At 35.0% G+C, this 25,199-nt stretch overlaps 1 protein-coding gene across 2 annotated transcripts in view; it reads left to right on the top strand.

Annotated features, from left to right (window-relative positions):
* MALRD1 (MAM and LDL receptor class A domain containing 1) overlaps window positions 1–25,199 on the top strand; it is a 278,483-nt gene that overhangs the window by 162,373 nt on the left and 90,911 nt on the right. For both annotated transcript variants that reach the window (XM_085318263.1, XM_085318262.1), the window contains one exon: window positions 15,829–16,009. In XM_085318263.1, the coding sequence (XP_085174389.1) occupies window positions 15,829–16,009 (181 nt within the window). The remainder of the gene's footprint in view (window positions 1–15,828; window positions 16,010–25,199) is intronic.

Genomic DNA, 25,199 nt, shown 5'->3' with positions numbered 1-25,199 from the left:
TTCAGTTTTAGTGTGAGGATTCATTAATAACAGTGTAATATACAGTTATTTGGAAATACTATGGTAACCTTGTACTCTCTACTCATGTAATTGAGAAATCTAACGTTTCAGTTAAAGGCAGAGCTTGGAGAATGTTTCAGTATATAGATGATGTTTAAGAAAAAATGTATTTGCTGAACACTGTSTTTTATTGTTTGAAATAACAGCGAAATAGACCTACAAAAGTACTTGATCTATTTTTGGCTGAATTCATACATCTAGGCACAAAGGTGAAGCATCTTGCAGCTTTTAAACAATTTATTTCAACTTCTATTCTCTGCACTGATACTGTCTCACTTGGGCAGTTGTTTTATATTGCCTGTTTCATTGAGCCTTGGTATAAWAAAGCAGCTCTGTCATTTATCCCGTGAAACTCTGTGGTGTATATTTAGATGTTATCTGGTTTTCACCTGGGTTTCTCACCTGTTACCTACACCTGAACAGCACAACCTTGTGTTTTACTTTTGTCTAGCTTAATCTAKTTGAATCTACATGGGAGAGAAGGTTCCTCAGATAACTTCTGGTGTAATCCAGAAAGGTAACATTTGAATTTAGATACATGAACCATATAATTCATTTCATTGACCAATGAACAGAAGAAGAGGCTTGTWATTTATGACATGGAAATACTTGTTAGATTTGAAACATTCTCCTATGCACATCATCATTCTGAAATTTTTGACAATGTGATTCAGTTCAGAATTGTGTTCAGTAGCAGAAGTGTGCTATCAAAATGCTTATTAGCAGTCACAAAATGATTCAAGTAGGTTGTCGTCCCTTTAACACTTAATGTTCCAGCTGTGTTCTTCAAGCATTACTAAGAGTGTGTGTATAATTCTGCTTTTTTTCAGCCTAGCTGCTTTAGGRTTATGTAGGCTATGTTGAGGGATTAGCAGATCTAACAACTAACGAAAATCTTCTCCTAACTCATTAGCTGTACTTATTTTAACCTAAGCTTTGCCTTCGTCAGTGATATACTCTGTTTAAGTCAGTATTGCTGGCTCCTTCCAAGTTGTACCAAGATTTGTTGTAGAAGGAGATGAAATATTTTTTTCAGGCAAGATTTGAAATCTCTTGACCATTACGATGCAGAGAGTTTGAAAGAGATGAGCTATCTTCAGCAGACCAATCTTAAAGTTTCAGCTTGAATGGAAAACTTTACTGTGCTTAACTTAAAATCTGAATGGTCCTGCAAATGACATCTGGAAAAGCTGTGGTCACATGAGGAAGAAAGTACTGGAGAGTCTGTAGTGAGACAAGAAGGCACACAGTGCTAAATGATGCCAAGTACCTTAAAGCAAATCACCTAATTCATGTTTTAAAAGTGTACCAGTCAGCTAAAAATCTTGCAGTAGCACCTGTACGATGCCATTAATGTAGGAACTTCTTATACTTCTTCAGGTTAAAATATCGTCTTCTGAATTTTTGTGGCAGGAAAGGTGAGCAAAGTACATTATATCGTGAATCCACTGGAGTTCTCCCTCTCACTAGAGCTGTTTGTTCATTCAGAGGTCATATTTTTCCTTTGATTTGCATTTTTTAATGTTGCACTATTTTCTCAGTTCACAAAAGGAGCTTTATATTCTTCTGATAATTAGTTCTGTGCTTATTAGCTTTAGGGAATAAACCATTTAGAGAGCTCATGCTGAACTTCTGCACTGTCTGCAATATCTAGAAAAAAATAGAAAAATGGAAATAGCAAATCAGGCTTATCACAGGTACTGAAATTGTAAAATGGAAATGGGTTATGTAACACTTGCTGCACTGGGAAGAAATGGAAGAAGTTTGAGGAACCTCAGGGAGGGACCCTTAGCTTTTCATTGAAGACCAAAATGATAATGGAATAAGCCATGTCCATGCCTTTTTTGTCGTGTTGGAGGGGGGGAGGAAATGCCACTGAATTTCCTGTTCTTTCTTAGTTTTATTTATATTTATGTTTGACTGCTTGAAAGTTATTACAAATTCTCTTTTAAGTCTGGTTAGTGCTTGTTTTCAAAGCTATCATTCTGCCTCTATGTGGTGCAACCAAATATTTCTACATTCTGTCATCCACTTTTCCTTCAGCCAATTAAATTTCTTGTCTCAGAAATAATTTAAAATTGCAAGACTTGCTCTTAAATGGTACTTTGTCACAGTATGGGTGGTATTTCAGTAGCTAAAAGTAGATATGTACAGCGTAGTAATTGAGACAGTAACCATAGACTCTCTTTGTCAATGTTGGGTTTTGCAGCATGTTCAAGAGAGTGCTGAGTACGATTTATCTCATCCCAAAGTAAATACCTACAAGAGAKCAAATGAAAAGGGCCTGTAGTTCCCTGTAGAAATTTAACTGTATGTAATATCTTATCAAATAGTACTATAAAACATTCAATAAAATACATTGGTACATTCTAAAATGTTACTCAATAGATATTTAGATTTGGGATAATTGAGTAAATATTTTTGGATAATTGCACAAATATTTCAGATCTATGCTGGCAGTACAAACACCCAGATCTCATGAATCTATTTGGAAACTTTAAACTTCTACATCCCAAACACACTTTATATATTTATATATCAAGAACTTTATATGTTCTTGAAGAGTAGTGGTAGCCACTGGGRAGAGAAGTAGGGAAAGTGAAATGCTTTAACATGAAAATGTTTGTTCAGTTATGAGCCCTCAATTTGTAGAGAATATATTCTGTAACTGTAAATTAGATTTTTAAATCACATCTCTGCTTCCATGGCAATCTTTAAGAAATAAATAATTGTATCCCTCAGATATTACAGAGACAGGACTTGAATATTCCTCTTAAAGATGTCTCTTTGCTCAGGAGCAATTCACAGTGCAGCTTGAAAAACATGTAATCAAGCCCTGACTGTATGAAGAGCTTGCTATTTTTTCAGCCTTCCTGTTCTGACTCCCTTGAGCCTGTCTAGTTTGTCCAATATCCCAGAGAATCTGTTCTATATTTCTACAAACTCAAAAGCAACACAATCAAATGGAAAAGAACGTTCTAATAGGAATATGAGTAGGCTGTAGAGGTAAATGTCACACACATACACAAAAGTGCAGTTATATCCGAGTGAACATCCCACTGTGTCAAAGAGAGGATGACATCTGACTGACAATAATCACTCTCTCACGCTTCTCATGCACAAATGCAYATTAAGTTCCTTTTCAGTAACAAGTACAGAACATTCACGTCAATCTTTGCCCTGCGGACTTGTCACTTTGAAGAAGTGACAATATTCAGTAAATATTCAGTAAAACTGTACAAGTTTTAAAGTCATTGTACAAGAGTTAATTACTATTGCTAGTCTTAYGATTTTATTGTCTTGCCATTAAGAAATCTGGGTTTTTTTGAAAATGTGTTAACAGCAAATGTATGTACTCATTTTCCAAAGCTGTAAATTGTTTCTCAGCAGAGTCCCTKTAATGATATGTTTTACAGTTATTACGTTCAGTTTACATATACAGAAACAAAGTAATTTTTGAGGTGAATCACTAAAGTGAAACATTAAACCAAAACAAAAAAAAATGTGTAAATTCTGTGAAAGATCCCAGATGTTTATATTCAAATGAATTGGCTTTGCCCTAGGATTTTTATTTTACAAAATAGCAATAATGGTAACACTATAATTCTTCAATGAGCAAATTTTCACCTTTGAAAGAGCTGAGAGGGCTTTCATACAGATTGAGTCCGTGATTCTCACTTAGTGGAATTAATTTTGAAAACACTGCAACATTGTGATTAGAAAAATACTTCTGACTGTCTCGTCATGWTAATGTCCTTTAAAATGTAGTGCAGGAATGTACCTCAGTACYAGCAAAGAGATTTAGGTATCCAGAGGTCGCTGTTCATGAAGGCAGTCAGTCAGATGTAACATAGTTAATCCATACAATCACTATCATTACAGACTGCGATGACAGCCAGGAAACCTACCTCTCAGAGCTGCCTGAAGGGAGATAAATATTAGACATGACATAGGAACATTGGGCTGTAGAACAGCTTCTGAGACATCAAATCCTATTCCCCTTTTACAGCAGGAAACATTCTCATATACTCTTCTTTCCTTCTGGTGTACACCTATCACATAGGGGAAACATGCAAAGATTCTCCTCACMTGGCTAAATATTTTGTTCCAGTATGTGTTTAAGCTTTAGAGACCTACTAGTTTAATTTGTTATTGTAAAAATACAATTAGATGGTTCTTACTYGAGAAACTGTAGTGTCAGGGTCACAGCTGTCCAGCCTTTGAAGGGGAAAATGAAGTCCATTACTCATTCACTGTCAAAGCTTCAAAGAAGAAAAGCTAGTCCCATGAGCAAGACATCTGTTTGCCCATGGAAGGAAGACGCCTGTCACTCAAAGAGTGCTTCAATCCATACAGTTGATTAGACTAACATGCTTCACATGCAACAGCAGATGCCTTTTGCCAACAGCAAGCAACTCTGCACCATCTGACTGAATTCAAACAACGTACAGAAATACATGAGCACAGACATGCATGAAAAAAGGTGGTTCACAATCCTACTAGAGGAGATCCTGGAAATAGACACATTGGCCATATCTCATGCACTCTGCGATTCTGAGGTGCGACTTTTGCCCATGTACCAATTTCACCATGGCTGGTTGCATGCCAGACTTTGCAAGACACTCAGAGGCTGTGTCTGCCCAGCTCCTTTTCTGATGGGTGCTCTGAAATGAGGCTGCAATGTGGATGTTACCRTCAAGTCTAAAGCTAGTAGTGGCATCCACATCCTATCTGGAAGACTAATTTATATTATTCCTCTCTTTCCATTACCCAACTGATAGAAGAGGACACTAATGCAAAAACAGGAAGGTAAGGTGATCTAAAATACAGTTCTTAAATGCTAAGAAGTGATAAGATCCATCAACACTGTTTTGAAGATCTTTGCTTTTGCAATCAAGATATGTGGAAGAGCATGAGTTAAGGCTGTGTAATAAAAAACTGCAATTTGATACATGATATTGCATTTTATATCTTCACGTATGGGGTCTTCAGAATATGCCCTATAGCAGAAGAAACACGACATGTTTGAGATTATCTCATTTCTGCATGAGATATCACCTTGTTATGATTTTGATTTATAAACTTTTATTGCATCTTTTACTGTATATTTTCTGCATATATTTAGGCAGTCAGTATAAATAGAGGTTTGACTTTTATAATCCAAGGATCTGTCATTATACAAAGTCTGGCATACTGTTACTATGTTTGGCACTACAGATGGTAATAATTATTCAAAGTCTTCTTAGAGGTTTTGTAACATTGATTATTCCAAATATTAGCTTTTTTTTTTTTTCACAGAATTACAGTTGCCTTAGCTCTGCAGTGGGAACAAACTGAAGAAATCTGAAAAAAAAAGATTGAAACAAATGTGTGACAGGGTTTGAAACAAAATTAAACTAAGTTGCTGCAAATACTGATGGATTATAAAAAATGGCTTTGCTGCTTACTATTACTCAAACTTAGCAGTAGAATGAACTGAAAAAAGAAATTCAAGCAATCACAATTGTATCCCTTATACTATCTAAAAAAGAAAATAATAATGAGGTGAATTATGCTAGAGAGCAATGAAAAAAATTTCCATACGAAGAGAAAAGTTGTCTAAAGACAGGACAGAGTAGTACAAGCTGCATAATGAACTGGCTTTTACAAAGAGCTGTTCTGTTACTCCATCCTAACTGGTAAGGATAATGTACAGAATTAAGACGTATTTTGAGAGCCAAAGCACAAAGAGGCATATTTGATGGAAAGTATTATGTGAAAAGATTCAAACAGGAAACAGAAGAGTTTTRCTGGTTATAAATGAAAGCTGGGTTTAATGAAATCTTGTAGATTTAATAGTTCTGACAGGATAAACCAGAAAATATAAGATGGTATTTACAGAATAATTTGAAGAGAATCATCATGTTACTCTTTTAATCCTAGTATAGAATTCTTTCTCAAAATAAAGGATTTTTAACTATAATTTCATCTTTCCTAATGAGCTACTTAATTGRCATTCCTGGACCCTTGTACCTACTTGAAAAAAAAAAAATCCTCTCTCCAGCTGAATTACTAGTCACTTCTTATTGAGGTGTTTTTGAAGCTGACTTTAAGAATTTACAACTAAGAGCCAAGAATCTTACCATTTAGCTTTTAGAAATATTATGAGTGCTGGGACTCATGGTAAGGTGAACTGTTAATGCCTTTGGATACTCTGAAAGGTATTTACTATGAGGTTGCAGAATTCCAGAATTGGTATATTTAAAATAATTTCATCAGTGGTAGAAGTTTATTTAACAAAATTGTTCATTAGAATGCATATTGCTCACTGAAATACAACTCCTTTATTACAGTAATTTTAATTTTGGAAATTAAAAATGGRGAAAATGATTTTTCAGAGAGTGAAAATTATCTTACTGTTTTGCACAAAGGAAATGAAGGGTGTGGATGGATGGGCTTTGTCATTAACTCCGATTATAAAAATTTGTTGAGWCTAATACATACAGACTCTCTAATAAAAAGCCAGAAGGCTGAAAAATCAGTGTTTCATCTTGCTGTTTTCCTTCTTTTCACTGTGAAAATGCAGTTATACAATTTTGTAAGTTATCCTTAAAAGTGAAGCCTATTTTTCATGCATACTAACATACTTAGGCAGTATACATTTTGCTAGGATAGAGACATCATTTGATCATCTTGATTTTCTGTTTTTGAGTGGTTTTATAGAAGGCAGAAACATACTAAACAGCATATGGCATATGTCTCTGGAAAACTGGGGAGAAACTTATTTTTAATACATTCTTTTCAGTGCTGAGTATCATGAATCTCCACTGAAGTTAGTGGAACTTTAGTAAACTTTCAGCAGCCTATCCATAAAGTAAAATCTACTTTGCTGTGTTACTGTTCTGTTAGATTTTCCCATCTTTTTGGATCATTACTGCGCAGATTATTGCAGTTTTGTTATCTGCTTTATTTATTTATTTTATTTTTTAATTCTTTTGGCACCTCTCTTTCTTTGCTGAATATTTCAGAATCCCTCAGTGTGCTTAGTGAAGGAAAGCACAACCTTAAACTTTAAAAGATCTCCCTTTGTGGAATTTGTTTCTGTTTGTCTCTCTCAGAGCTCTTCTAGGTGGATTTATTAATTTTGAAATTGTATGCTTGATGCAGTGCTTCAGCCTTAAGATAATTAGCAGTGATTTTCTAAGCATGATGGTAATCTTAACCACAAGTTTCTATAGACTTACTAAACTGGAGAGACAAATTCTCAAAGCAGAAGCTAAGTACATAGTAGTATGTAACTATTGCTTTACCTGGATTTTCCTACATGATTAACAACATGAGTGAAGGCTTTACTTGTTTTGCTTGTATTTGCATACACATACCAAATTTTACATAGTACACGTCTTTCTCTAAAGTAAAGTAGCCTGTCAAAGCTAAGATGAGTTACTGTAACTAGTACTGTTATAAAGTCCAAGGGGATTGTTTGTATTGAACTATTGTCAGCATGGTGACTGACAGCGTGCCAGAGGACAGGCATGCTCATTCATAGCTCATATTTTCATGACCTTACTGYCTACTCTCATTTTTCTTCCTGTTGCCAGCTTCTTGAAGAGTCTCATTTTATTTCCTATTTTTGGTTACTTTTCCTGTATTAAGCCATTTGGATTTTTTTTTTCTACTTTGGTTTCTCAAACTGTCAGTAACGTAGYATAAAAAAACAACAATCTCCTCCTCCTCTGGCCATCTAATTCCTCTTTCAGGCAGAAATGATCTAACCATTTAGAACTCTGTTTTGGTGCAACCAGTTGATCTCATGTATAGTCTACCATATTGAACACTGAGAATTTCAAGACAATAGGTAGTGCTGTAAAATTTCTACTTCTACTGAATCAGACAGAAAACAGCCTTTTCCTTGATTTATCTCTAAGATCCAAACTAAAAACCGAGGAAGTATATACAAATCAAGTAATAAGTAAATAATGTCATTCTACTGGAGAAAAAAAGAAAAAAAAAAGTGAATCTAAAGTTCAAATCTTGAGTGACTTCAGTACATATAAATTAATACATATTTTGTCCCATACAAATCAATTTACTGATTTGAGATTTTATGTGGTTTGGTCTAGGTGTTTGAKGTAGAGCTTTTTTGGCTTGAATGTAATATAAGGCCCAACTCTGTAGGGCTCAGTGACTGAATATTTTCAAATAATTGAAACAATATTCTTTTAGGAAGTTAAGTTTTAAGAGAAAATCTGTGAGAAATGAAAAGAGAGCTCGAAACTGTCAAGGGCTTTTGAAAATAGCTTTACATGAAGATGACACAATAATTCAGATATTTTCTTTTAAGAGAAGTATCAGTCTTCACTTTTACTGCATTTTAGTGTGTATTTTTTGCAAGCTACGAATAAAGGACTCACTYCTAGGAAATCATTAAAGATGCAATGTGTTGCAGTGTTGAGGTAWCAAAGGCCCAAATCTATTAGGAAGCCTGTCAGCACTTTCTGAAAATAGGGCACTCCCAAGCAACAAGATCCAAATAAGCAGATAGAYGTTCACTGATCAGTTATTTGCAGAGCTACAGCTAAATAGAAAAGCATGYTTAAAATATGGGCAAAAGAAAAGCAAAAGTTGTAATTTTTCTTCCTTCAAACTTCTTTTGCCTCAATGTACATAAGTGAAGGATCRTGTTCCACTCCTTGCTGAGTAAAAGCAGGAAGCAAGAAAGAGCGGATCTCATCATAGATACTCCTTTAAACTCTTTAGTCAATCATCACAAGGTTTTAAGGTGGCTACTATATCAAGGAAAGCAAAACTTCATTTAAAATTTTTATTAGTTAACTAGTTAATGAAATGTGCAACATAGAAGATTCAATCTAAAAAGTAGACTGCGTTTCTGAAATACTCTTATAAAAGGCAGAGTAAAAAAGTATCAAAAAGCAGAGAAATGAGTAATGACAGGTAAATTTACATTGTGTTTCAGGATTCTGTGAATCCTAGAAGTCTCTTAACAGTATTAATAGTAAACAACTAAGTTTTTTGATGAATAACTTGAAAATATTCTATTTCTGATAAAAACCCATCAAGTGTATTTGATTTGAGTAAGCCAGGAATATTTAGCAAAAGTTTCATTGCCTCTATCCATTTGGTAAACCCAGTTTCATTTCCTGTGGCTCTCCTGTTGTAAAAAACAGATGCATATGAACCAGGGAAAGATTTTGAACCCATCTTAGCCCAGAACATGAATAGAAGGAGAGGTACAGATGACGAACAAAAGCTGGGAATCATTGCTATTTGACTGCAGAAGTAACAAGGAAGATTGTCTCATAGCAGGACTTTTAAATTGCATCTGGAATACTTAGCATATTCATAAGAGAGTGGAAAGTGTATTCATAAGAAGTTTCTTTGCAATATCATGTAATGGAGAATTACATACTCCTGCATGCTTTAGATTCAGTTCCTAGTAGTGTTCTGACTGTTAGAAATGTAGCCTTAAGAGTAATAATGGTTCTGTGCTGCATAGGAAAAACTGGCTGCAAAATTAAAGTAACAGTAATAGTAAAAGACAGGAAGAAAGCCTTCCCTTTTCTTCATTCTTAATTTCCTCAGGTGAATTCATGAGGATATTGAGCCAAGTAAGATATACTTTCCTCCTGAACTTCTCAGCAGAGAGGTTATAACCACTTTAGATAGCTCTTCAGATGAAGGCAAGCATGAATAAGATTCTGAATTGCAATGTAATGAAATCATTAAGAAATAACTCCCCTCAGACTATCAGAAGGTAGGTAAAAAATCTTCTGAATATGAATGGGAATTTACCAATATGCCTAGGCATATAAATGTACAGATCTAAACATTTTACTGTCTTTATAGATGTAATTCTCCTATAGTCAGAGCAGATATCACTCAGCATGATGGGACAGTGAAAGAATAGGACCTACTGCTACAAGTTAATGGAAAAATCCATTATTCCTAAGTTTACCCTAATGTCGGTTTATCACCTCAACTTGACCTTCCACTGCATTTGACCCATAGAGGGCAGTGACATGCAGTTAATAATAACTTTTCAGAGCCTGCAACTAAAACCTCCTCTTTCACATCTGTTTTTGGTGATCTTGGTGTGCGTTTTCGTGATGAAAAGAAATTTTGTGAGTTGATCTGTCATTTAGATTGGATTTACAGAATTTCTCAGCTTGATTTCAAGTGCTGTTAAACTACAAATTACTAAACAGATTGTAAAAAAATTGTTCTTAGCAACTTTTCAGAGGTGTTGCCCAGCAACAGCTCTGAACCAATAAATGGTAGATCACATACAATGTACAGATAAGTCCAAAGTATAAATACACGTGGAAAAACAGCAGGTGTTCCTCTGTTGTGGTCTAGGGTCCACTTATTCTGTAAAGGTTGTGTATATGACCAACAAAGACTCTTTTTAAATGTTTTTGTTTGCAGCAGGATTAGGTGATCATTAAGGATATTGTGACCGCTGGTTCTCTCCCTTTCTACTATTCTGGAAGTTCAGGAATAAATATGCTTAAGTTAGTTTATCACAGTCAGGACCTATAATGAATCACATTGCTGATAAATGTGATTAAATTTCTCTCCTTTCTGTCATAGAGATACATTTTACAAGGTTAACCTGTTGGACCCCAAAATACTTTGGTGTCTGTCGAAAGGTTTAATAGGGCAACACTACTGTTTCGTTTTCGATGTCCTGAAACATTTGGGCTGTTCTGACTGCTGTAATTATGTTTGTATAGTGACACTGCTGCCTGCTCTTGTAATAACTTTGTGCACCTCCTTCTTTCATGAAAGTTCTAGTGATTCTATATTTATTTACGTAAGTAAAATACCTGAAATCCCAAGAACAGGCAAACAATTATTGTTTTTTCATTATAATACTTGGAAGTCCTTTTGTTAGTTCAATGATATAAATGCCATGCTAAACATGAACAAAATGATAATTATTGCCTCCCAAAGTATTCATTATTCAAGCGTTAATTAAATATTAGATATTATAGTTGAAGCAYTGACAGATGTATAGACATAGGAAGAGAGACTACTGGACTGACAGACCGATTCCCTGGGTTTTCAAAGAAACTATGGAACAATGTTGGTCATCCTGACTACAAGTCACATAAGCGCATTCACATCTTAACTGTTGGCAAGATTTTCTTCTAGACCTCACAGCAAAGAAAGAAGAAATGGTTCTTTTCCCAAAACAGAAGTGGGGCACAGAAGGAAACCAGGATTTGTAAATGTGAAGAGGTAATAAATGCACAATGGATTACAGCATCCTGCGTCAGACCAGCACAGGAAGGAGCTTCTTGATAGTGAATAAAAGATAAAGTGAATATTACAGTATAAAGGACATATTGATATGTTTTATTTTGATATTGTAGAGAGAATATTTGGTGTTATAGAGGAAAGGTGAAATTAGTTCACAAAGAGGAAAAATAGTCTAAAGAATGGGCTGTGTAGACCATAAGACAAGAGTTAGATGAAGGTTTTAGTAATTCTCAATCCATGAGATAATGAGAACTTCTCCAGAATTTTTAACTTTTGATATTCTTTGAGATGTTACACAGAAAGAGCTTACACAATGTGAATATAGACCATATAAGGATTTAGAAGAATATCAGCACTGAAAAAACTACAAGCTTCAGTGGCATGTAAGGTTGTGRAGCATTCACAGTGATTGTAAAAGGAAATATAAGAAAGAAATATTAAATTCTTTTGGCCACATTTCCCCTCAGCTGAGGGAGAAATCCACAAAAAGATATCAAAGAGACAGCATAAGATTTTAGTCAGAACAGAAAAAAATTGTTAGTGGTCATGTGGTAGCAGTGATGTGCCATCATTTGTCTTTTACTGTCAAATGAGATATCTTGCCCAAGATAATAATCGACTAATAATACATTATTATTCTAGACAAAATAGAGATAAGAGACTTTGCCCAAGGTCAAAAATATTTTGCTTGTGAATTCTGCATCAATGGGATCTAGTGTTCTCTTTCTTTCAAAGGCTTACATATATTTGATAGACAAAAGTTACAATCAAGTTTCAAATTCAGAACTTCAGCTTGGCCTTTTCATTGGACAGATAGGAGTTTTGCTTTCAGGTAAACTGGTTTMCAGTTGGCACTTTTATGTCAAAGCAACAGATCTTAATCAATTTTTATCAGTCTGATGGAACGTAGAGGTAGACTGGAACTTTTGCCATCGGCCCAGGTTGAGTAGCAGTGCAGACACTCAGTATGTGTATGTGTCAGCAGAAGAAAAGCTTCATAAAAACAAGGCCTCCAGCCTCCTCTACACTGAGACACATTTCTTCTGATTGTCATACAGCTCTGTTATATCGATACATATATACGGTTGAAAAAGGTCACAGGATGTCTGGATGCACAGACTGATTTTCTCCCTCAGGTCATATTTGTGTTTGGTTTTGAAGCAAACACATTCCAAAGATATCAAAGAAATGCCAAAGCACTAGACAGATTAAATGGCTGGAGAATGCAGAAAACAAAACAATAATTCATGAGATGAAATGTACAAAGCTGATAAAGTTCAAACTATGGTCTTCTCTTGCCAAGTACGTATCCGGAAAAGGATATAGCCAAGCCAGCTCCAGTTTCTGGGCCTAGGGAGAGGAGTGGTGTCAAACCTCACTCTGTCTTCACCTTTCTCACCTTCTCCTCGGTTGTTTCCAGCACACGATGTGCAAGGCTTGTATTTTGTACTCCGGTGTAGAAAAGCCTTCATGCTGYTATGCAGCAGATGAGATTTCTTTTTGTTTTCAAATGTATAGCTATAGCTGAGCAAGTAAAAACCAGCCTTTCATGCTTTGTGAAGAGCTGCTATAGTACAGAAATTGCTACTGCCTGAACTCAGCCAGAGGAAGAAGCAGCTTTCTCGTCTACGTTTTATTTGGGTACTTGTATTTAAGGTCTTGTCAAGTGCAAGGATGCTATCACTTCTTGCTTTTGTAAAGGTTCTCTTTGACTATTTTCTTTTTAGCAGAAAGTTTTCTTCATATTTCAGTGTTTCACTGTTAAAAGAATGCCCTAAAGTTCTCATAATTGCATAAAGTCTTGTTACTTTATGGTTATGATGCCTAGTGTAAACTGATTGCTAACACATCTTACACGCACTTTTATGAAGAAATGTGACCAGTATTACCTGTTATTAGCAGCACCCTTTACTCAGAAATCAGCATGATAAATGTAACATGTCAAAACAGAATATAATGTAATAAAATGTAGTAAGAAATCAATCAAAATCTGCCTAAGAGCAGAACTGAGACCCATTTTATCATTAACTGTGCTACATTTAACACCCACTGAAATTTATATAAATATTCATCTCTATATATTATAAGAAGCTCTATTGACTTCTATCATCCAAACTTAAACATACAATTTTTATAGAATTGGGATTTAATGTTGCAATGCCTACAAGTTTTGAGTATTTCTTTTTCACTTAAATGCACTAATTGAAAGGAATTCCTTTATCATTTAGTATTATTAATATCTGCTTCACTTTAAATCTCTTAAATTCCCCTGTCAATATACAGCACTGAAAATGCTTTTGTAAAATTAATCTATAATTTCTTATAAATAATGTTTTGGAAAGTTCCCCATTCCAAAGAGTTCTCAAGGTCAGACAGAATAGGTTCAAGAGACAACAAATGGATTAAATGCTACAAAGTGCTACTCTTGTAAGTTTTGTTTTGTATTCCATGGTGGAGACAGTATAGCCAAATGTAACTCTTCATATTCATCCATTTTATTCATGTCATGGATAGATTTTTCCAGACTAAACAAATTACMCTAAAAATATATAATCCTGTTTTGGAGGTTATTCAAAAAGATTAGAATCAATGGAATGGATATTTTGGAGTTACTGAAATAATTAAATTACTACATATTTCTTGAAGAAGAAAAATATGTGAATAAAATTAAGTTAGATTTRACAGAAAATTTTACTACTATTAAAATCAACTTTCATTACTATATTTACCCTTTTTGAGCTCTATATAGCCTAGGCTCCTCTACAAAGACAGAAAATTTTTCATTTATAACTATTTTCAGGAAGAAACGTAATTGGAATTTTTAGAGAGGATCTCGCATTCATTCTTATTCCAGTCCCCCATAGTTGTATTGATTATAGATTTGAAAGGAGCTTGGCATGCCCTATTGAATGACTGKATCTTTGACAATCTAAATAAAAAGRTTTAGAAATCTTATTGTGAGAAATACATTAAGTAAATCGTGACTGTCATCARCCATCAAAGCACCAACAAAGTGCTGTTAATATCATTTTCTCCCTTTAACAGAGTGTGTCACTGGCTTTAAACCAATGAGACATAACTAAAGAAGCAGTGCCTAAGTTTGCCTCTGTAGATGCTTGTGTGCTCAGTCATCATGACTTAGAACTGCTTCCTCTGCTGCTACAATACCATTATGTGTATACAGATTTGTTCAGCTGAGTAGCTATGGATTTTGCTGGTGGAGACCCTTCCCTGTATTTTCTTTCCTGTTGAGCAATTTAATGTAAAACCACCATTCTTTCAACTAACACCTCTGCAATTAATAATGATTTCCATCATCAAGCTACATCTCTGTTTTTCCATGCTGTGGTAGGTCTGAGGACCTTCTTCTGAAAAATATGAACAATACTGCAAATTCTACAGTTCAGAATCAGCTAATATAATATTTTTGTGTATTCTTGTCTGCACTTTCCTACTTGGCATACAATATCAAAAACACCTAGCTTCATTTTCTATTCCTCTCATCATAAATATGCATCAGACAATCTTATTAACATAAACCTATTTAACAGGTTCGTTATGTATAAATAAATGTAATTATTTTGTTTCCCTGACTATTTTTACTTTTGTTTCTATTTTTCTTAGATTTTGTGTGTTCATACATTGCTTGCTTAAAACATTCATTATGCATTGCACTTAGTGGTTTGCTGCATCACCTGGTGCTTTTATTAAGCCTGTTTAGAGTATTGCTGGGTTTTGATAAGGAAAGACTAGCCAATAATTTTTTTTGATTTACACTTTGGATGATTAGTCACATAGTAATAAAGAAATTTAAACTGAAACATATACACAACTTTTGCAAATATTTATTCACAGTATCATATATATGGATCAGCTATTCTCAACAACTGAAATTAGTGTATTTGCATTCTAATACTGCTATTAAAAAATGAAGCGTGTTATTTACTGCAGATTTGCCATTTAGTATGGTATGACTGAGCTTTTAAGGAAAAGCTTTTAAATATATTAGCATGTTTGAAAATCAGAAAAGTACTATTTCCATTCAAACAAATTGTACCAAACATATAAATATTTTATATTCATTAGATTTTTTTCTCTCTTGACTACCATTGTTGCAACTTTTTAAAGATTCTGCCTTTCTGGTAGCCTAACTTTAAAACCAAAGACTAGCTTTGCATGCAGTAATACGTTCTAAACACAAAGAATGAATCTCAGGATTATACGAAGCTAAATATAGCTCTACCAGATCAGACTGTTTTGGAGTTCAATCATACACATGACGATTTCTTTCTGAGACTCCATCTATTATTGAAGTTAATGTGATTTGTATAGTAATCATTTCATCTTGCTATTTTTCCCTACTCTCCTGACAAATCATCTGTTCACTATTTCTTAACAAAACTGAAGGAGTATATTCCAGAATCTTCTCTCTCTTGTACAAAAACTAGTATTTGGTAATTCGTAGTTTATATGTATCTAACAGTACACCTTTTATTTATGCTCCAGACTGATGATGGAATTGTGAAAATATGGAGTGACTCAGGAAATCATAGTGATGAATGGACGAAAGTTGAGTTACATCTGGGGAAGCTGAGGAATTTTGAAGTTTTTTTTGAAGGCATTCGTACCCGAGACCTAGGAGGAGGAGCAGCAATAGATGACATAGAGTTCAAGAACTGCACCATAGGTAAGTTCAAGAGGGAAGTTTCTGGAAGGATGTTAAAAGGAGATGTAGGATGTTCTTGATTCCTTTTGAATATATCATGCCTTTATAGAATTTACCATAATGTCACTATCCAAACAATCAATTATGAATACGTTCAATTTTGTTCTTATAATTTTAATATTCTTTATACAGAAAGTCTGGCACAAGTGCAGCATTCTTATACTAAAGCATTGAAGCTAAATCCAAGAATTTTTGTTTCTTTAATTTTTTTGGTTTTGTGTAACTTTCTTTTCAAAAACTTCTATTTAATTCAACGTTAAGTTATTGAGTCCGTGTTGTTGTACCTAACAGTTCTTATAAATTATGTCATGTTATATTAAGAGAGGCCTACAGCTCTCTATTTTATATTCATAAAAATGGCATGCTATTGCTTTAAAAATGAATTGAGAACTCAAATGCCAATAAAGTAAAAAAAAAATAAAAATAAAAATAAAAAGAACTTTTCTCTCTCTCACATGRTATTCTTCCTATTTAAATTATGTATTACTGGACATAGACTAAGTAAGGTAGGAACAGGGTTTTTCCAGAAATAAAAGTTGTTTGGACTGTGGCTTCCGTTGAAGAAGCATGTAGTCTCCATCCCCAGCAGCCAGCATGAATTGTAAAACAGGTGAATTTACTGAGAGAGACAATCAGTGCTGAGGCTCCGTACCCGCACAGTTAGGAGTTTTGGAGGATTATTTAGGCTATCTTTAATTTTCTGCTGTGGCTTGGATGCCCATTAGCAGCTGGAACATGGAAAATACACTTCTGGAGAGCATCTGTTGATGTGGTGTAATCTGAAAAAATGGAGTTTGTCCATTCATATCCATTACTCTCTGGTGTAAACCAAAACATGCAGAGTACATGTAACTGGAAGAGCTGCTTCAAAAATGCGCTTTTGTCCTGAACTAAAAGTACAATGTAGATGGACACTTGAAAGTTATTTGGGGTACCCAAATGCTTCTGATTCCTTTGTGCTTTTTTCTAAATTCACATTCCTAGGATTTTGTCCCATTTTGGGGCTAAAATAATTTAGGCTTTTCATTTCATGGTCAGATTAATGAAGAAATTCAGCTAGCAAAAATAACAGTATTCTTTTAAAGGAAAATAAACTCCTTGTAAGTTTGTAAAGATGGTATCAACATATTTTAATATAATGTCAAAGTACTTAGTCTTGATTCCATATATTTTATAATAATCTGAAGTATTAGTGGAAATACTCCACAGAGCTGTCATTTTGAGAAAGGAAATAGTTTCAATAGGGAGCTGGAAAGGTGTCGTATGAAGAACCTTAAAGCTCTCAAAGTGTTAAGGTTGCTGAAATTTACATTGGTTGTAGTGTATGACCCTGCAAACCTGGCTGTCAATATTGTTTTAGAACCAATCTTGCATTAAAATACCTTTACAGGTAAGGTAGTTCAAGAAGTAACTCTGGCTTATTATATTACAACAACTATTTGTTTTATTGCACTGTGTCTGTAAGAAGCTCTTTTGTGAAAGCAATTATACCATGATGATTTTCACATGTATTATACCATCTGCATCACAGTATTCCCATGTATCTTGCAGAAAATTAGTGTTTCTGAGGGTGTATGATTCACAGGAACATTTTCTCATAGAAGTTTAAACATCACCGTTGAAGAGGAAGACAGAAGCTGCTTTATAAATATAGTTTTTAAAGGACTGGATTAGAAAAGTTTGAGACTCAGGATGCTTCTCTTTTGTAGAATTGTCATTTGCATGGTATATGTTTCTGAAGCGTAGTGTAGCGTGTAGTGTGGCAAAATCTTTATATGATGAGGAAGTGTTCACTTAAAGCATCTCCAGCTTTGTGTTAAGCTCTCCAGCTTGTGTGTTAAGCGCAGTGATGTTTTCATGAAAGTTTAGGTGCACGTTTCCGGTAATACGGTTTTTCTTTTTGACAGTAATTGATGGATTCACTGGTTTGTTCCGAAAGCTTATGTCTTTGTTCTTCAGTAGGATTAGTTCCCCATCAGATATTTTTTTAACCGTGTTTATGTACATGTATATAAATACATACCTGGAAACAAAAATACACTCTTATTCCCGTATCTACAGTGTAGTTAGGGAACAAACCAAAGCCAACGAGAAATCATTGCATTATCTTTAATATCCTTCACACCAGCCCTGAGCACGATTTTTTTCCCATCTGCTCCCCAAGTTGAGATCTGCTTGTTTAATTTTCCCAAGATTTTGGTAAGCTGACCTTCCTGTTGGCACGCTGACACAAGAGAGCCTGATTTGACCTTTTTATTCTTGTTGTTATTGATTCTTTCTCTTTGTATAGCAGACAAACAAAATATATTTTGCCAGATTCGCAGAAATAACATTTCTCGTCATCTGACTCAAGCCTGGGGCATTCAGGATAGAGAAAATATGTCATGTATAAATTGTCTTTTTTCAGCACGGAGTACCTGCTTTTATTGTGGCTGTTTTAACAAAGCCAAAAGACAGCAAACACAATCTTATTGTTGCCAACCCAAAAGACAAGAGTAGCATACAAACCAGGAGGAGTCAGAGGTTTCTTCTCAACAAAATGGCTTGATTTACAATGTTTATTCAAGTACCATGTTTGTTGTTGCAGAACTGTTGAGCTAGACACATGGGTAGGATCTCACAGAGGAGCAGGAGGCCACATCTGTATTTTTCACTGAGACTGGCTATGTTAAACTAAAATATCATATAACAATATAGTTATTCTAGCCACAGTAATTGCATAAGCAGAGAAATAGGCCATGCACGAAAAATGCTAAAATATAATTGAAAATAATTCAAACTTGAATAACAAGTGTGCGGTGAACAGAAGGAATGGAAATGAGAAAAATTTGAAGTACATGGGGGAAAAAATGGGTGCTTACCACTTTGCAGTGGACAGAGTATAGTAAAAGAAGAAGGTTTTTAGGCAGTTCTGGAGGTTTGAGGTGCTTTTGAGAGCCTCCACCATACAGACGCTCCTTTCAGAAGCTTCTCAGAGGTATTTCTGGACCCTGGTTTATAGTCTGCATGACAAAATAATTGTATATTTGCAGGAATAATGTACCTAGGAGGAGAGAGGAAAGACAGAAGAGAGAGGCAGGTGGTGTGAGGAATTTTGCTACGTGAACTGCCTTTTGCAGTATAGTAATATCCAATGGTTATAGCAAAGGTTAATAAATACGGAGTCTTATTGCACATGTGTTTCTCTTCAGCTTGCAGTCATACAGTATATTATAGAAATCAACTGTGTATCTACAAGCTAATCTACATGCAAATTAGCACTGCAGGTTTCTTTGCATGTSGTCATATTATATGTGTACTTTGAACAGACAAAGGGGAGTCTTTTCACTTTATTTCCCTTTAAAAGTCAATCAGTTAATGGGTTTTATGTCAGTATATTGTTACAGACAACTTATGTGAGCTCCTGAGGCCCTGTCCTGCAAGGTTTATTCTCCTCAACTCTCACTGATTTCTGTGGAAGTGAAGGCCAAGAAACACCTCTAGATTTGTTGGAAATGCGAGAGACCTTGAAAATATTGTCAGGGATAGAAACAAAGAAGGTATAGCAGAGAGTCTTATCAATTTGTTCTGAAAGGAAAGTTATAGCAACTTGTTTGATAGCAAATATAATTTAAGTTGCAAAACTAATATCTTTTCTATTATAGTTTTTATAGAAAACTGTGAAAAATAATAGTGAAGTTGTGTCACAGCCAGACAGACTGTTCTTAATATTGTTTGAGATAGTCCAAAATTCCTCCTCTCCTTTTGGTTTGAATCTTCATGTACAGTAACCCTTTTTACAACTTTAGTGCCGGATCAGTTTGTAATCTGAATGGAATTTAGAATGGTCATCTCTTATGTTTTTACATATTTGACTTTGGCCATGCACTGGATTATTTGCAGGCTTAAAAAAAGGTTCCTAATTTTACCTTAATAAAAAACCAAAATATATGAGTTCTGAATAGTTCTAAATTCAAACCAACTATAAATTTCTAGAACAGTTGATTGCTTAGTTATATATTTTTTTCATAATCTGGCAATTTAGTGTTATAAAAGTCAAAAAGGAAGAAAGAATTGTTACAACTCCAGGAGTCTTTGTGAGTTATCTGTTTGGAATCAGACTTCATAAGTTTTATTTCTGTTGTTTAAGGGAAATGGGACACACATTTAGTCATACCTGAAGTGATATTAAAAATATATTCAGTTTTTTTAAAGCAAAAAAAAGACACAGTATTCCTAGTAATAGTAAATCATTTTGGCAGTTGAGCTGAACAGAAATTTTCTTAAAAATATAATAAAGCTTGCTTCACCTGGTGGTAATCTTTTTCTTTCTCTCTAATATATTTGTATTCCTCCTCACCTACTGCTTATGGCTTGGACCATAGGTGAAAGCACAGCTATCCTTTGAACAACTTTGCTTCCATGCTCCCATAAACAAGCAGCTTTGAAATTCTCAATGGAGAAATCTCCTCTCATTGAAATTCTACCAAAGCTTTGCAGATCAGAGAGAAAACAACTAAAATATCCTGATGTTTAGGTGCTTAGTCCAACCTTTTTATTTTTAAAATAAGCTATTCCTTGCTTTGAATTCTCAGTTACGTATCATGCGAAGCTTTACATTTAGTGGAGAATTTATTTCCTTCTGYTCAGAAACTTCAGAAAAACTTTTTTTCCAACTTTTATAATAGAAGTATTCAATACAAACATGGTCCTGAATTGAGAGGTGAGGAAATTCAGGAAGGGAAAGCTTCTGGAATATAGTCACACAAAATATATATTTGTTTTCAGTCATAATATCTGTCCAGCTATCTGGTTTGCGATCATTCTCTTTCTTTTTTTCTCCCTTCAAACTATATTTTTAATGTTTTTCATATGTTTTTATAAGTATGTTAATGTCAGTATATTATGATGTGGGTCACTGGAGTTGCATTATCTGGCTTAAACTTCAATGTAAACCTGCTGAAATTAATGGTGAAATTCTTATTTGCTACCCTAATGTTTGGATTTTGCCTTTAGAAGGTAATTGATATTTGATTTCATGGTGAGATGTCAATTTATAAAAATCCAGCTAGTTGCTGAGATCCATTTAATCTTCTTTTTTGTAGCAGAAAACTCATTTTGAGAAGCCTAGTAAATGTTGGTAGCTTCCACTTAATGTGTGTTTCCTTAATATATATTAACATGAATGTGTTTATCCTTTTCGAGTGAAAATCTTACAGAACTCTGATCTCATTATACTTGGCAGAGGGTAAAGATGACACATGAATTTGGTTCCAGGAAAGAAATAATCTTCATCCTGGAAGTGTGGAAGATGGGCACACTGGCCTTCCAGTGGTCCTCTCTAATGTACAAGTGACTCAGTAGGGAAGGCGTTGGGCTCAGGAAGGATGTGGAGGAAGTATGGGCAAATTTGCTTGGGACGTCACAGTTATGTTGAGGGAAGATCTAAATTCCTATAGAGCCCAGAATATGAATTATGAGAAAGCCATTTTGGCATCTCGCTCTCAGCTGTGAATTCAGTGTTGCACCTGTTAAGATCTCATTCTTCCACAGAAATAATATGTTCAACTATCTGATAAGTAAGTACAATGAAAGCAAAAAATAAAATAGCTGAAGTAGTTTCTTGGGAGACCCTACTTTCTTTAAGACTTGTTTTCTTTTTTTCCTTTGAGCAATAGATTGTAACTACTGTCTATAGTCCCAGTCAAATCGCAACTGTAAAAAAAATACATATTCTATAGCAATTATTTCACTAATCATGTTACATTAAAGGCAATTGTTTAAATATGATCTTCATCTTCATTAGCATATGAAGATTTTCTAGAAACATATTAAAAAACATAAATTCATTTTTACAGAAGAAGAAAATACAACTTGGCTTCAGGGAATGATTTTGATAATCTTCTTTAAGAGAGGAAAAAGAAAGGAAAGAACTACGGCACCAGCTTGAAGATCAGTCAGTATTTGCTACTTCCTATTGCATTGTCTAGAAGTTATTTACCCAGCTATAATACTCCAGGACTGTTTGCTGTTTCTTACTAAGATGTACAAAATGCACAACAGCTGAACTACAAGATTTCATGGCCATCTTTCCCTTCAGTTTTTGATTCTCAGACTCTTATTAGGAAAGCCCTTGTGGTCATTTGACATAGCTGTTGAACCTGAGCAATGAGTTTAAGTTTTTAACTGCCTTTTGACATGGAGAGACCCTTGTGCTTTTTTTCACTTATAAGCGTCACATGAGATGCTTACAAGAAATCTCCTGTGGTAAGAGGAAATAGTGCTGTGATTGAGTCRTAATCTTTTTTAGCACCACAGTGAAACAATGTCTTGATGGTAATTTTGTAGGATAAATATTGATTTAGATATTGCATTAGATAAAGCTCTCAAATTCATCTATTCAGCTGAATTTTCTCAGCTGTAATTTAGCCCTCTGCACTAGAGTCAGGATGGGAGGGAAGAAGGGAGGCAAAAAGGACCAAGAGGCAAAGACCATGTGAAAAGCAATGTCAGGAGGTATTATTCTTTGCAACTGAACATGTTCATAGTTGTAAGGAAGTAGATTTTTCTGCAGAACCACCATTTTTTTGCCTTGTCTCTTCTTCTTGAATTTTACCACTTGCAGGCTCGAAAGTGGTGAAACCCAGAATGGTGGACCCTGACTCATTGCTCAGTTCTCAGTGCTTCTCCGTCATGTCTCTTTTAAGAGTTAACAGGCAAAATAAGGCAGCTTCCTACATCAGTATATTGTGAGCATGAGCTCCTTATCCTGCTGATGTACCCTGAGGCCAGTCTTTCACATCTTATCAAATATAAAAGCCTCCCTTCTTGTTTGCATGTGGTTTTATGTTTCATGATATACAGCTAAGTGTTGAGGAGAATTTGTAAACTCTTGCATTGCTTGAAGCAGAACCAGCTATGCATTTCCAGAACCACGGTTGCATTTTTGATTCTTCCAGTTTATTTGGTGGCCTTAGCCACCAAATTCTTACTTGCTTTGAACATGTTTAGAAAGCCTGTTAGCAGACTTTTGGATCTACAGATGAAATTCTGTGCTAAGAGTCACTATAATGTGTAAAATCTGCTGTTTATGTCAGAGCTAGTGCATATATTTAGATTAAATCTGGCCTTCTGGATAACACATACAGTAAGTAGAATGCCCTATAGCTTTATACCACAAGAGGACCTTATTTGCAATGATTCCTAATTGCATCTGTAGAAACTTCATCTAGTTTTGACTGTAAAAGATTGCCTTTGACAGAAACATTATTGATGAATATGCTAAGTTTTAGTGTTCTAAAAAAAGTCATGTAGTAAAAGATAGTGAACACTGAGGTGAGCAAAAGAAAAGTGTAAACCTTTCATTTTATGCTTTTGTGAAGCACAGTTTGGTGCAAACCCTGCTTCATAAATTCTGTACTTCAGGGTACCAAATATAGTTAAGTTCTGCTTCTAATGAAGCTTATCTAGGAAATTGTAATTCATACAATCTAATTTCAGCAAAGGATGAAATTTGGAGAGTAAAGCTATTTTCACTAAAGTAATACTAGAATGAAGCTTCTTTAATTTTATTTTTAAGTTTGATTATTCATTTAACTGCATCCAATTCTGGGCTCTCCAGTACAAAAGAGACATGGAGCTACTGGAGAGAGTCCAGCGTAGGGCTATGAAGTCGATCAAAGGGCTGGAGCACCTGCCCTATGAGGAACGGCTGCGAGAGCTGGGCCTCTTCAGCCTGGGGAAGAGAAGACCAAAACAGAATCTTATCAATCTCTACAAATACCTTAAGGGAGGCTTTCAAGAGGATTGGGCCAGAATCTTTTCAGTGGTACCAAGCAACATGACAAGAGGCAACAGGCACAAACTGAAAACCAGGAAGTTCCACCTGAATCTGAGGAAAAACAACTTTCCTGTGAGGGTGACAGAGCACTGGACCAGGTTGTCCACAGAGGTTCTGGAGTCCTTCTCTGGAGATACTCAAAACCTGCCTGGATGCGATTCTGGGCAACATGCTCTAGGTGATCCTGCTTGAGCAGGGGGGTTGGACTAGATGATCTCCAGTGGTCCCTTCCAACCCCAGCCATTCTGTGATGTTGTGATTCTGTGATCACTTTTCATGGGAAAGGAAAGGAAGAATGTCTGTTCTTTCTAAGGGAAGCCAGCAACAATTTCCAGAACGCTTTTCACTGTACCCTTGTGAACAGAGGCTGTTGCTTCCTTATCCTTCTTTTCTGGCATCAGTTCCTTTTCTGGAAATATTTCATTAATATTATTAATTACTTGCATGTCTGAAACATAAAAACAAAAATTAGAGCCTGATTGTCTTTTGGTTTATAATGTATCTGTATAGACTTCTGGCCCCACAAGCTTACATTAAATAATGCAGCTGTTAAATCATTTCTGTTGGATTTTAAGTTACTGAGTGACTTAAAGTAGTTCCTTAATTTTCCAGTACATCATTCCCCAGAATTTAAGATAAGCCATTTTACTGAATTTTTAGTAGTATTTTCTACCAGCTTTTATTTCACTGTTTTGGAGGGAGGTGTGAGAACTGCCTTGCCTATCAAGTGCTTCAGTCAAATTTTGCAGGGAGAATCTGCTCCTCTGTTAAGGGCTCTCTGCCATGTGGAATCTCTGTGAGCAGCAGCTGAAGCTTTTCTTGTGATTAAGGCATTTATGGTAGTGCTGTTGTGTGTGGATTTCCTGCCATCTCCTAAAACATCTGATCAGATTGACAATGTAAAATTCAGTTAAAAAAACAGTAAGATAAATATCCATTTGAAGCCTGATTTTATTTATTTCAATACATATTTATAAATTGAAAATTCAAGTGAGGTGTTGCAGGTAACCAGCTTTATCACTGAATTTTCTTTGAATTATCTAGTCTAAGTATTTGAATTGCATCTTAATGCTGTTAGTATCACCTTCTTGAGTACACCTTTAAACTAAAACAGGAATTTAGTTTTCCTTTCCCATTTTTACTTTAATGTGAATGTAGGTCCTCAGTCTGTAAAGTTCATTATTTCTGTTTGAATAAATTAGTACCCTCACAAAAGTAATACCTCCCGCCGGAAATATTGGCCTCTGCAAAATATCAAGGTTTACTGCTACTGCTCTGCCCAGACTGTATTTAGTGCTATGTCCCATTTTAGTCATGTTTGAAGGAAACATG

This window comes from Rhea americana, unplaced genomic scaffold, assembly GCF_003343005.1.
Source record: "Rhea americana isolate MKP2758 unplaced genomic scaffold, rheAme1 scaffold_53, whole genome shotgun sequence".
NCBI classification, from domain to species: Eukaryota; Metazoa; Chordata; class Aves; order Rheiformes; family Rheidae; genus Rhea; species Rhea americana.
The sequence above is the reverse complement of the archived record's forward strand: the minus strand, read 5'-3'. Positions and strand labels throughout refer to the sequence as shown.